This window comes from Bos grunniens, chromosome 5 (assembly GCF_055505025.1).
Source record: "Bos grunniens cultivar Pamir isolate PY7600 chromosome 5, Bosgru_T2T1.0, whole genome shotgun sequence".
Lineage (NCBI taxonomy): Eukaryota > Metazoa > Chordata > Mammalia > Artiodactyla > Bovidae > Bos > Bos grunniens.
Window position 1 is genome coordinate 42,307,949 of NC_141169.1, and position 14,981 is coordinate 42,322,929.

The window sequence follows — 14,981 nt, forward strand, 5'->3', positions numbered from 1 at the left end:
TTGAAGATTTTTTTCATGATAGCTGTTCTGACTGATGTGAGTTGGTACCTCATTGGAGTTTTGACTTGCATTTCTCTAATAATTAGAGATAATGAGTCTCTTTCCATGTACCTGTTGGCCATGGATATGTCTTCTTTGGAGAATTATCTATTTATGTCTTCTGCCCATTTTTTGGTTGGGTTAATTTTTGTTGTTGTTATTGAATCATAGAAGTTGTTTGTGTGTTTTAGAAATTAAACCCTTGTCAGTTGTATCATTTAAAAAGACTTTTCTCCCAGTCCATAGATTGTCTTTTAATTATGTTTATGTTTTCCTTTGCCGTGCAAAAGCTTACAAGTTTGATTAGGTCTCATTTGTTTATTTTTGCTTTTATTTCTATTGTTTTGGGAGACTGACTTAAGAAAACATTGATTTATGTCAGAGAATGTTTTGTCTGTGTTCTCTACTAGAAGTTTCATGGTGTCTTGTCTTGTATTTAACTCTTTAAGCCATTTTGAGTCTGTTTTTGCATGTGGTATGAGGGTGTGTTCCAATTTCATTAATTTACATATTGCTGTCCAACTCTCCCAATACCACTTGCTGAAGAGACTATATTTTCCCCATTGTGTATTCTTGCCTCCTTTGCCAAAGATTATCCATAGATATGTGAGTTTATTTCTGGGCTCTATTCTGTTCCATTGACAGAAAGAAAACAGAGAAAGGAAAAAATTATAAAGAGCTAGAGGGTGAAAATGAAAGGAAGAGAGTAAACAGAAGTATATGGTGGCAAATGTCAGGTGCCTCTGATAGTAGTAGATTGTCATTTCCAGAGAAAAAAACTGAGCTAGTGAAAAAAAAGTGTTGAGTGCAATCAGAAAAATATATATAGATTTTTTTCTCAAAGAAAATAGTCGCAATGTTACCAGGTTAAATGCCGGCTCTAAATTTGTCAGATTAGCCATACTTACTTTTGTAGAGTCTTAGATCAACAAAATTCTATCAATAGTGATTAGGTATTTACATTATTGATAAAATTATATCTTAATAAATGTTTGCAAACAGAATTGTGACATGATCGATAATTCACTACTAAAATGTATTTTTAGTGTACTTAGAACCTTGTCACCAAGAATGAACTGTCTTTTGCAGCAAGGTTCTTTCAGTGACCTGTCATCTTTCTTCTGCCTCACAGTCATGATTCACCAATCTGCAATAAAGCTTATTGTATTATGAGCAGATATTTAAAAAATCTATTTAAAATCTAAGAAGAATATGAAATTCTATTCCAAAGAAGGGGGAATGACTGATTTTTTTGCTTTATCATTTGTCACCTTAAACATGTCATTATTCTCTTTTCTCCTTTAAAATTGTTAACATTGCAGTTCATATTGCCAAATAAAGGTTTATAATTCAAAATGAAAATTATTAATTTATTTGTGCTTATGTTTAAGACCAAAATATGCATTGCTAGATGAATGCACCAGTGCTGTCAGCATTGATGTTGAAGGAAAGATATTTCAGGCTGCAAAAGGAGCTGGAATTTCCTTACTTTCTATAACACACAGGCCTTCACTTTGGTAAGTGTTTCCAATGCTCATTTATGATAAATGATTTTTCTTTTTGTTTCTTAAAGAATGACTTTGCTAAACTTTTTACCATAGAGCATAAGACATTTCAGTTATTTTCCACCTGCATTTCAGTTAAGGTTAAACTATGCCTAAGAGAGTGACATCACTCTTAAGCTAAAAGTTGAAGTTCCTGTACTTGATAACATATGACAGAAATTAGTGATCTTTTCCATACGCTTTTCAAAATTGCATTTATTTATTTTATTTCTGTCTGCACAGGGTCTTTGTTGTCGCACACAGGCTTTCCTCAGTTGCGGCAGGAAGTAAGCAGGGGCTGCTCTCTAGTTTTGGCGTGTGGACTTCTCATTACAGTGGCTTCTGTTATTGCAGAGCATAGGCTCCAGAGTGTGCGGCCTTCAGTAGCTGCTGCTCCCAAACTCAGTAATTGTGTGCGTGGGCTGTAGAGTACAGCCTTAGTAGTTTTGGCACACAGGTTTAATTGTTCCACAGCCTGTGAAATCTCTCTGGATCAGGAATTGAACCAGTGTGCCCTGCATTAGCAGGTGGATTCTTAACCACTAGACAACCAAACAAGTCCTTTCATATACTTTTGAGTAACTCTCTTTAGGTTTTAAGTTTTCCAAAACTTTGACTTCCCAATGGGTGTGGGACCTTACCAACATTAAATTGAAAACTATGTCAAGGGAAAAATTAGAGTGTTTAAACAGAGCTTTTTTTTTTTTCCTTTGTTTTAACAAAAAAATGAGCAGACATTTTTTTGTAAATAATATTTCATAAAACCTAATGGAATTTTCTCTTTTTTAAAAAAAGATCACCATTTTTATCATCGCCTTATGTTTTCATTGATTCATCATCATCGTAAGAGTCACTAATGCAGATTCAACACCTATTCTATTCCAAGCTTATTTTATTTAAGCCTAATAGCAACCTTATAGAGTATGCTGCTGCTACTGCTGCTAAGTCGCTTCAGTCGTGTCCGACTCTGTGCGACCCCATAGATGGCAGCCCACCAGGCTCCCCCACCCCTGGGATTCTCTAAGCAAGAATACTGGAGTGGGTTGCCATTTCCTCCTCCAATGCATGAAAGTGAAAAGTCAAAGTGAACTTGCTCAGTCGTGTCCGACTCCCAGCGACCCCATGGACTGCAGCCTACTAGGCTCCTCCGTCTGTGGGATTTTCCAGGCAAGAGTACTGGAGTGGGGTGCCATTATAGGTATCCTAATTTTTCCTATTATACAGATGAAGAAACTGAGAGCTAGAAAATGAGGAACATAATTTTTTATGATCATATTCTCTATACCCTCCTCTATTGCACTATTTATTATAAGGAACTCAAAAGGTATCTCATGCATGATTCATAAAAAAATTTTAATTCTCACTACATTCTACTGTCTACATTTGCATTTCTGTTTCATCAATCAAAATCTTTTCCTTTGACTTGTTAGTAGGTATATAGTGGACTCTACGTGCTATGGCTTCCTATTTCCCAGGGATAGGCAGGATTCCTCCTCTGTCTCTGACTGGAGCATTCTGTAGCATGTAGCTGATCACATTTGTGCCAAAGCTGTCATTATGTACATGACTTCAAACCTAGACTAAATAGCAAGCTTTAAGTTAATGCTTAAAGCATTTCTATCCCTTTACCTTATAGAGAATGCTTACTTTAAGACTGTGAGTAAGTTGAGTATTCAGTTCAGATAAGATTTTATTTGTTCAAAGTTCTTTGACTCTGAATTCTACTTTTGAGAGGATAATCTATTTCACACTTCATTTAAACATTTGGATTTTTTTATATTTTTCTTTCCCAAAGTTTACCTGAAAATAGAGAATTTCATGAAGTGGTCTTTTCTATAGAATTTTGTAGTTTGTCTCTCTGTTGTTAATCAGCATCTGGAGTGATAGGACCCTGATTTGCCAATCTCCCCAGAGGCAGTCTGTATCTGGTCCAGGATGAGTTACAGTCCATGTCGATGAGTGATATCTATGACCTTCTCTTGGAGAGAACCAACAGGAACTGGTTTAATACAATTATGACATATGCCTGTGGAGCCGGACTTGTAGAACTTTTGAGTCCTTTATAACACAGTCCTGGTGTTTTTATAACCTCTATCAATGAGTTTATTATGCATTCTTGTCATTTAGTTCCTATTCAAGTAGCCTAAAGTGGTGTTGGAAGCAACAGAACAGTTGGCGTTGTTTTTGTTTTTGTTTTTTTTCATTTTAGAACAAAGAGGTTTTTACTGTTGTTGTTTTTAAGACTTTTCTTTTAAAAAAAAGTTTTAGGTTCATAGCAAAATTGAACATACAGAAATATGCCCATACTCTCTGTCCCTATACATGTATAGCCTCCTCCATGATCAACATCCCCCTCCAGAGTGGTATAATTGTTATAATTGATGAACCTATATTGACACATTCTTAGCATCCAAAGTCTATAATTTTCCTTAGGATTCACTTACTGTTGTACATTGTATAGGTTTGGACAGATTTATAATTACATGTGTCTACCATTATAGTCATACACAACTGGGCCTGCACACTTTCAGGCTCAGTTCAGTTCAGTTCAGTCGCTCAGTCATGTCTGACTCTTCGCAACCCCATGGATGCAGCTGCATGCCAGAATTCCCTGTCCATCACCAACTTCCAGAACTTACTCAAACTCATGTCCATTAGGTCAGTGGTGTGATCCAACCATCTCATCCTCTGTCATCCCCTTTTCCTCCTTCCTTCATTCTTTTCCAGCATCAGGGTCTTTTCCAATGAGTCAGTTGTTTGCTTCAGGTAGTCAAAGTATTGGAGTTTCAGCTTCAGCATCAGTTCAGTTCAGTTCAGTTCAGTTTAACCACTCAGTCGTGTCTGACTCTGCGACTCCATAGACTACAGCACACCAGGCCTCCCTGTCCATCACCAACTCCCAGAGTTTACTCAAACTTGTGTCCAATGAGTTGGTGATGCCATCCAACCATCTCATCCTCTGTCATCACGTTCTCCCACCTTCAATCTTTCCCAGCATCAGGGTCTTATCAAATGTGTCAGTTCTTTGCATCAGGTGGCCAAAGTATTGGAGTTTAAGCTTCAACATCAGTCCTTCCAATGAATATTCACGACTGATTTCCTTTAGAATGGACTGGTTGGATCTCCTTGCAGTCCAAGGGACTCGCAAGAGTCTTCTTCAACCCCACAGTGCAAAAGCATCAATTTTTCAGTGTTCACCTTTCTTTATAACCCAACTCACATCCATACATGACTACTGGAAAAACCATAGCTTTGACCAGATGGACCTTTGTTGGCAAAGTAATGTCTCTGCTTTTTAATACTCTCTCTGGGTTGGTCATAGCTTTTCTTCCAGGAAGCAAGCATCTTTTAATTTCATGACTACAGTCACCATCTGCAGTGATTTTGGAGCCTAAAAAATAGTCTCTCATTGTTTTCATTGTTTTCCCCATCAATTTGCCATGAATGGATGGCACCAGATGCCATGATATCTGTTTTCTGAATGTTGAATTTTAAGCCAGCTTTTTCACTCTCCTCGTTTACTTTCATCAAGAGGCTTTTTAGTTCTTCTTTGCTTTCTGCCATAAGGGTGGTATCATCTGCATATCTGAGGCTATTGATAATTCTCCTGGCAATCTTTATTCCAGCTTGTGCTTCCTCCAGCCCAGCATTTTGCTTGATCATTCTGCATATAAGTTAAATAAGCAGGATGACAATATATAGTCTTGATGTACTCCTTTCCCAATTTGTAACCAGTCTGTTGTTCGATGTCCAGTTCTATCTGTTGCTTCTTGACCTGCATACAGATTTCTCAGGAGGCAGGTCAGGTGGTATGGTATTCCCATCTCTCGAAGAATTTTCCACAATTTGTTGTGATCCACACAGTCAAAGACTTTGGCATAGTCAATAAAGAGAAGTAGAGTTTTTCTGGAATTCTCTTGCTTTTTCTATGATCCAACTAATGTTGGCAATTTGAACTCTGGTTCCTCTGCCTTTTCTAAACCCAGCTTGAACATCTAGAAGTCACAGTTCATGTACTGTTGAAGCCTGGCTTGGAGAATTTTGAACATTATTTTGCTAGCATGTGAAATGAATTCAATTGTGCAGTAGTTTGAGCATTCTTTGGCATTGTCTTTCTTTGGGATTGGGATGAAAACTGACCTTTTCCTATCCTGCGGCAATTGCTGAGTTTTCCGAATTTGCTATCATATTGAGTGCAGCACTTTCACAGCATCATCTTTTAGGATTTGAAATAGCTCATAGGGGACTGACTGAAATGAAAAAGTAGGAAGTCAAGAGATACTTGAGGTAGCAGTCCATTTTGGTCTTGGTGTACAAAATGAAGCAGGGCAAAGGCTAACATACCAAGAGAATGCACTGGTCATAGCAAACACCCTCTTCCAACAACACAAGAGAAGACTCTACACATGGACATCACCAGATGGTCAACACCGAAGTCAGATTGATTATATTCTTTGCAGCCAAAGATAGAGAAGCTCTATACAGTCAGCAAAAACAAGACCAGGAGCTGACTGTGGCTCAGATCATGAACTCCTTATTGCCAAATTCAGACTTAAATTGAAGAAAGTAGGGAAAACCACTAGACCATAGATGTATGACCTAAATCAAATCCCTTATGATTATACAGTGGAAGTGAGAAATAGATTTAAGGGACTAGATCTGATACAGTGCCTGATGAACTATGGATGGAGGTTCGTGACATTGTACAAGAGACAAGGATCAAGACAATCCCCAAGAAAAAGTAATGCAAAAAGGCAAAATGGTTGTCAGAGGGGACCTTACAAATAGCAGAGAAAATAAGAGAAGCTAAAGGCAAAAGAGAAAAGGAAAGATATACCCATTTCATTGCAGAGTTCCAAAGAATAGAAAGGAGAGATAAGAAAGCCATCTTACGTGATCAATGCAAAGAAAGAGAGGATGCAAAGAAACAATAGAATGGGAAAGACTAGAGGTCTCCAGGAAAATTAGAGATACCAAGGGAACATTTCATGCAAAGAAGGGCACAATAAAGGACAGAAATGGTATGGACCTAACAGAAACAGAAGATATTAAGAAGACATGGCAAGAATACACAGAATAACTATACAGAAAAGATCTTAATGACCCAGGTAATCATGATGGTGTGACCACTCACCTAGATCCAGACATCCTGGAATGTGAAGTCAAGTGGGCCTTAGGAAGCATTACAAAGAACAAAGCTAGTGGAGCTGATGGCATTCCAGTTGACTGTTTTAAGTCCTAAAAGATGATGCTGTGAAAGTGCTGCACTCAATATGTCCTCAAATTTGAAAAATGCATCCTTATAGTGTTATACAGAGTATTTTGATTGCTCTAAAAATCCTCTGTGCTCTGCCATTTTATCTCTTCTCAACCCATGGATCATAAGTTCCAATCCCAGAACTTCATGACAAATAGAAAAGGAAAAAGTGGAAGCAAAACAGATTTTATTTTCTTGGGCTCCAAATCACTGCAGACAGTGACTGCAATCATGAAATTAAAAGACCTCTGTTCCTTGGAAGCAAAGCTATTACAAACCTAGACAGTGTATTAAAAAGTAGAGACATCATTTTGCCAACAAAGGCCCATCTAATCAAAGCTCTGGTTTTTCCAGTAGTCATGTATGGATGTGAGAGTTTGACTATAAAGAAGCCTGAGCACTGAAGAACTGATGCTTTGAATTGTGGTGCTGGAGAATATTCTTGAGATTCTCTTAGGCTGCAAAGTGATCAAACCAGTCAATCCTGAAGGAAATCAACCCTGAATATTCATTGGAAGGACTGAGGCTGAAACTGAAATTCTAATATTTTGTTCACCTGATGCAAAGAACCAACTCATTAGAAAAGACCCTGATGCTGGGAAAGATTGAGGGCAGGAAGAGAAGGGGACCACAAAGGATGAGATGGTTGGATAGCATCACTGGCTCAATGGTCATGGGTTTGAGCAAACTCTGGAGATAGTGAAGGACAGTGAAGCCTGGTGCACTGCAGTCCATGGGGTTGCAAAGAGTTGGACACAACTTAGAGACTAAACAACAACGTCAACCCCAGAAACCACTCATCTTTAATGTGTCCACAGTTTTTCCTTTCCTGGAATATCATGTACCTGGAACCATTCAGTATGTAGCCTTTTCAGACTGTTTTCTTTAACTTAGTGATAATCATTTGTTTCCTCCATGTCTTTTCACAGCTTGATACATCATTTCTTTTTAGCGTTAAATAATATTTCATTGTTTCAATGTACACAGTGTGTTTATCCATTCACCTACTGAAGATAGGCTTGGTTGCCTCCAAGTGCTAGCCATTATGAATAAAGGTGTTATAAACATTCATATGCAGGTTTTTGTGTTGACATGCATTTTCTCAAGTCCCTTTAAGTAAATATCAAGAAGTGAAGTTACTGGATCGTACTGGTAAGAGTGTGTTTAGTTGTGTTAGAAACTACAAAACTGTATTCCAAAATAGCTATTCCACTTTTCATTTCCACTAGCAGTGAAAGCCCCTGGAGAAGGAAATGGCAACCCACTCCAGTATTCCTGCCTGGAGAATCCCATGGACGAAGGAGCCTAGCAGGCTACAGTCCATAGGTTTGCAAGAGTGGGACACAACTTCGTGACTAAACCACCAAAAAACAATGAAAGAGAGTTCCTGTTGGTCTACAGCTTTATCAGCTTTTGAAGATGTCAGTGTTCTGGGTTCTGGCCATTTCAAACAGGTGTGTAGTAGACAAATTTTTAAATAAATAATAAAATATAATTTCATACTTTTGAACCAAAAACCAAACGAACAAACATGTTTTTAATTGTAGCTACCCATGGTGTATTTCCCTGTAAACTAATAATCATGTTAATTCTGATTTATGAACTAGTTTAGTCATTTTAGGTTATAGAAATCTATCATTTCTGATTATCCTCTCTTCCTACATGAAATTCTTATTTTCCCTGAAAAGATTTCAGAAGAGGAAAAATATGTATTATATTTTCCTCCATACAACAAATGGGTAATTGTTGATCATAAAGAGTAAAATCAATACTATATCTGAAGACATCAAAAATTATAGAAGCTTATTAAATTATGTGATTCCTGAATAGAATTGCAATTTTATAATTACCACATCCAATGCTTTATCTTACTTGTACAGAAAGTCTGCAGATTATTTCCAATAAGCCTCTGTTAAAATAGTTTTCTTTTAAATTCCTCTGACTAAAATAAACCCTTAGATAGTATTTTAGCACATAATATAGAACATAGGTCATGAAACACTGATATGGTTTCTTCTCCTGTGTAGAAACCAAATAATGTTGTAGAACTGGAATGATGAGCCAAACCTTCAATATACACTGAAAATGGAAGTTGCTCAAGATCTGAACTACTGCATTCTAAAATTGCTCCTGGTTGAAGATTCACGATTAGGAAAGTCCAAGAGAAGTTGACAATGAAATAAACAAAATGATATTTTTTCCCTATTACTTCACTTTCCTGTATCACTATCCTTCTTTTGTTTTTTCATTACTTTTGTTTTAGCTCTCATATTTTAATAGCAATGTTGTCATTAAAAAAAAAATTTCCCTTAATGTAAGAACACATTGTTTTAAATTTAATTTTAGCAAGGTCCCACCTGTTGGGAGGTCAAATTTATGGAAAAGTTGAAACCCTAAAGATAGTTACTCAAAAGTATATGGAAAAGATTAATATCTGTCATATGATATCAAACATATGAACATCAGCCTTCAGCTTAAGAGTGATATTTACCCTTTTAGGCATAGTTTAATTTAATTAGTTTAATTTCCCCATCTTAATGGTAAAACCATCCAATCAAAATGTAATGAAACCCAAATTTCTATCAATTGATAAATAGACAAAATGTATAATACCATAAATGTAATATTATTCAGCCATAAAAATGAAGTACTAATACTACAACTTTTAGATCATTTGTTGGGTGGAAGATCAGATCAGATCACATCAGTCGCTCAGTCATGTCCAACTCTTTGCAACCCCATGAATCGCAGCACGCCAGGCCTCCCTGTCCATCACCAACTCCCGGAGTTCACTGAGACTCACGTCCATCGAGTCAGTGATGCCATCCAGCCATCTCATCCTCTGTCATCCCCTTCTCCTCCTGCTCCCAATCCCTCCCAGCATCAGAGTCTTTTCCAATGAGTCAACTCCACATGAGGTGGCCAAAGTACTGGAGTTTCAGCTTTAGCATCATTCCTTCCAAAGAAATCCCAGGGCTGATTTTCAGAATGGACTGGCTGGATCTCCTTGCAGTCCAAGGGACTCTCAAGAGTCTTCTCCAACACCACAGTTCAAAAGCATCATTTCTTCGGCACTCAGCCTTCTTCACAGTCCAACTCTCACATCCATACATGACCACAGGAAAAACCATAGCCTTGACTAGACGGACCTTTGTTGGCAAAGTAATGTCTCTGCTTTTGAATATGCTATCTAGGTTGGTCATAACTTTCCTTCCAAGGAGTGGAAGAAGTCAGTAACAAAAAGCTGTTTTGTATGAGTCTGTATGTATGAAATATCCAGAATAGACAAATCTGCAGAGAGGAGCTTGGTAGTAGGCAGGGACTGAGCAGCAGAAGAAATGGAGATGGACTGCTAATGGGTATGAGGATTCTTTGGGGAATGAAGAAATATTCTGGAATTGGATAGTGCTGATGGTTGCATGAGGGTGTGACTATACCAAAAATCACTGAATTTTACATTCTAAAAGAATAAATTTATAATATATAAATCATATTTCAATTTTAGAAAGGAGGGTAAAGTGACCTGATATATCCACACTGAACATAGTAACTAATAACAATGAGAACTTAAAAGAAATCAAGAAGTGAGAAAACCTGTAAGGTAAAAGCATAAAAACTGAAGACACATAAGAACACGTGCCACTTCAGCATAGTGTCAAGATGCAGTAGCTCAGCCATATGAGGCCAGATCTGCCAGGACTACCTACTTTAAACATACACCCTACAATTCCCAAAGATTGGTAACCTTAACTTTCACTTAGGAAAAGGTTGTTTACCTCCTGTCTCATCAGTAAAAATCATCTCTATACCTCTCTGAAATTCCTAGTTATGAACTTGAACCATGAGAAAAAGAGAGCAAATTATATGAAAGCATGAAACTGGCTTTAGAGGATTTCTATGTTTATTTTTAAAAAAACATTTTAAAACTTTGATTTTTGAGAAATTTTTATGTTGACTAACTCATTCCCAAAGGATAGTGTATTTCCTTTATTCTTCTTAGTTATTTTCTTAATAACCTTTAAAATTTTTATTTTCTTGCCTCTGCTTCCTGTTCTTGTTCCCATTCTAGTTCAGTTCAGTCACTCAGTCATGTCCGACTCTTTGTGACCCCATGGACTGCAGCATGTCAGGCTTCCCTGTCCATCACCAAGTCCCAGAGTTTACTCAAACTCATGTCCATCAAGTTGGTGATGCCATCCAATCATCTCATCCTCTGTTGTTCCCTCCTCCTCCCACTTCAATCTTTCCCAGCATCAGGGTCTTTTCCAATGAGTCCATTCTCATCAGGTGGCCAAAAGATTGGAGTTTCAGCTTCAGTATCAGTCCTTCCAATGAATATTCAGGACTGATTTCCTTTAGGATGGACTGATTGGATCTCCTTGCAGTCCAAGGGACTCTCAAGAGTCTTCTCCAACACCATAGTTCAAAAGCATCAATTCTTCGGCGCTCAGCTTTCTTTATAGTCCAACTCTCTTTGTAGTCCAACTCTCATATCCATACATGACTACTGGAAAAACCATAGCTTTGCCTTTGTTGGCAAAGTAGTGTCTCTGCTTTTTAATACACTGTCTAGATTGGTGGTAACTTTTCTTCCAAGGGGCAAGCATCTTTTAATATCATGGCTGCAGTCACCATCTGCAGTGATTTTGGAGCCCAGAAAAATAAAGTCTCACTGTTTCCACTGTTTCCCCATCTATTTGCCATGAAGTGGTGGGACTGGATGCCATGATCTTAGTTTTCTGAATGTTGAGTTTTTAAGCCAACTTTTTCACTCTCCTCTTCCACTTTCATCTTTAGTTCTTCTTCACTTTTTAAGTGTTTTATATTTATTCAGGAGCTATACTAGGTTATGAATATAAATAAATGTAATAGTATGTCTTCCTTTGCAATTCACATATATTCAGAATATAAAATAAATTTAACACAAACAATAGAATTTTCTAGAGATTAATGATTTTGGGAGTGAAAACAATCACAATATTTTACCTCTTGAGGGATTCTTGAAAATCAAATGTAAAATAGACAGCTTACTTAAAATTTGCCTTTGAATATCAGTTAGAATGATAAATCTGTAAGTAAAATGGCCTTGTGTAATTATTGCTAATAATATGATTTCATTTTGATTATGCAGGAAATACCACACTCATTTGTTACAGTTTGATGGTGAAGGAGGTTGGCGCTTTGAACAACTGGATAGTGCTATTCGTTTAACACTAAGTGAAGAAAAACAAAAGCTAGAATCTCAGCTAGCCGGAATTCCCAAAATGCAGCAGAGACTCAATGAACTATGTAAAATTTTGGGAGAAGACTCAGTGCTGAAAACAATAAAAAATGAAGATGAAACATCCTAATTTATTCTGATATGTTTTAAATGTTAATTTTTAATTAAAGGCTCAGAGACATGGTTATAGTTCATGCATTGTGTTAAGCTAAGGACAGAGGGAAAAAAGGTAGCAAGAAATGTTTTATAAGATTTTAGCATCAAGGAAATGTATGAGCTGACTTTTCAGAAGAAAATAAACAAATGCATTATATAAGATTAGTCATTATGGCTTATACTAATTCCTAATGAAAGACGAATTCACATGTAAAGCAGGATTTTCTAGGTGAGTTAGCAAATTTGCTATGTGTATGTGATGTGTCTGAAAGTCTTGACAAACATGAGACCTATCTTGAGGATAGACAAGAACGATGTTTGCGTTGAAACCATGTGCATAAAAATAAAAGTTTGAGTGACATTTTTGTCCATTTATGATTGTTAGATTTAACAGCTAGAATCTATGTTCCTTTATTGATAGTGGTCAGCTAAACCTGTGTACACAATAGTTTGATTGATAATTTCAACATGAAAAAACTCTTTTAATGACAGTGGTTGAAAGAAAGAAGCATGGCTATGCTTCTTTTATATGTAAAAAATATCCTATTTTTAATATTAAATTTTGAACATCTCAATGTGGGCACATAACAAGTTCATTTTAATGAGAATCTTACATATTTGTTAGTAAACTTTTTCATTCTAAAAAGAGAATTGCCAATATAGAAAAGGAGTATCCAAACAATGTTTGTCTCAGCCTGTTACTTTACTTGAAAGGATTATTTATTGCAAATTCTGTCCAGAAATACTTAGCTTGTTTTTATGTTCAAAGGAGTCCACCACATTTTAAAAATAGCAGTGCTATAAGAATAGAGATTTTTTCAAAATCAGAGTTATAATATACATTGAAATAGTACCTTATAATTTGCAATTTATAGTAATATAATTTACAATTCTCATTTACATCACTTCATTTTAATCCTTATGGCAAACTTTTGAGGCAGATATTATTTTTCCTAGTTTGCTTTTGAGAAAATTGACACTCATATTTGCCTTAATCAGGCAAATTTATTTAAGGGAAAATCCCAGGCTCCAATAAAGTTTTCCTGTTTCCCTGGTTCAGTGCTATTTTCACTATTATCCTTGAAATTCAACTGGGCTGTAGTAGCAATAAAAGATGAGATGTTGTAAAGAGAATTTGTAATGCTAGTATTGTAATTATTTGATTATTGTCTATAAGATATGGAAATTAAGTATAAAATGGAAAAGTCATTGGTTTGTGGCTTAAAATGGGGCAGGAATGTTAGAAAAATCTTTCAACAATATGCACTCTTACTCAATATTAATGTACCCCTACACCCAGCAATCAAAAGGGGAACTGTTATGTCACTTTAATATTTATTTAACATAATGAGAAATAATCTATATGGAATAGTCTTATGAGATAAATCTTACATATTCGATTGCTCTGGAGTTAGTATGAAAGCCAGGACTACCATTTTAATTTCCTACTGCCTGTGTGGCCATTGATAGGCCAGAAAAAGTGGAAATACTCAGTTATTAGTGGTTTAGGATTTTATTTGTGTACTTAGACACAGCCATAATAGATGCTAAGTCAGTGACTCTCAGACTTTTTCAATTGGTAGAAGACCTGGATGTCATTCATGGTGCCTATAATAGAACACCATAACATTTCACATTTTCAATTCTTTGATGCTGACATTTTTAATTATCAATAAATATAACCACCTTACTTGAAAGAATATAATATAAAAATCAAAACCAGTACGTCTAAGTTTTTCTGTTAGTATCATTAACTGCTCATTTATTCATTTGTCAGTTACTACTACTTACTATTAGGTGAGGCAGGCATCAAAGGTTTTATAAAAAATGCATAGAACTAAAACTTGAGAAATATTATTCATTTATCTAAATTATGTATTAATAGTTATCCAGTTTATACCACTGTAGGGAAAAGTCTGGGGTGGTTATCTGAAGTTAATTTTTAAAGGTAGAAGAAGAAAATTAAAAGTTCTCATTTGAAACATGTGCATAATTTTTATGCCTTAGTTTTCTTAATTTGAAAATAAAGCATTTAGGAAAAAATACATTGTGTTTGAAACTTTGAAAAGAATGCCAAAGCAAATATTAGATTTTTAATTAGCCTTTATTTAATATATCCTACCAACTGGCTGAAGTAAAGAACTCATAATTTATAATGAGGATTCAAGGATTTTTAAAATTCTGTATTAAAAGCTGTACACATTGCAGTTTAAATGTTAAGAGTTCTAAAAGAAACATATTTTGCATGCACATTTTGTGTCCATTTATTTTCTGAATTTTCTTCCAGGACCAATATCCCCTAACTTGGAGGGGAAAAAACTGTAATTTGAATTTGTATTTATGTTTCATTTAAGTTTTTACAAAATGATCCAATGAGTATACCATGTTTTACTATTCTTATAGTTAAATTTTGAGAAAAATGTAAGATTGATAAATAAAATAGCCATCTTTGAATATAGCATCCTTGTATATAGCCATCTTTGAATTATAGGTGAGGAATGGAAAAAGAAGGATATTTCAATTTTCAAATGAATCTATTTGCCCAAATTATTTTGACATCTGTTTTATTTTGTTTTGGTAAAAAAAAAAAAAAAAAACCTATGAATTTATAGATACGATTTTTGAATGTGTTGTTTTTGGTTAACTTATAAACTTGGAAAGTAAGTTGCGTTTTATGAAAATGTTGCATTATATTTCTACAGCATGTAATGTTATGCCAAGCATGAGTCTAAAATAGTGTGTGTTCTTGTAAACAAGATCATGT

At 35.7% G+C, this 14,981-nt stretch overlaps 1 protein-coding gene across 3 annotated transcripts in view; it reads left to right on the forward strand.

Moving 5' to 3' along the window:
* The window catches only part of ABCD2 (ATP binding cassette subfamily D member 2), an 87,805-nt gene extending 73,130 nt beyond the window's left edge, over positions 1–14,675 (forward strand). For 2 of the 3 annotated variants that reach the window (XM_086399924.1, XM_086399925.1), the window contains 2 exons: positions 1,431–1,556; positions 11,972–14,675. In XM_086399924.1, the coding sequence (XP_086256050.1) occupies positions 1,431–1,556; positions 11,972–12,191 (346 nt within the window). In that variant the 3' untranslated portion in view covers positions 12,192–14,675. The remainder of the gene's footprint in view (positions 1–1,430; positions 1,557–11,971) is intronic. The other variant, XR_015163768.1, reaches the window with a different exon arrangement.
* The last annotated feature ends 306 nt before the right edge of the window (positions 14,676–14,981 follow it).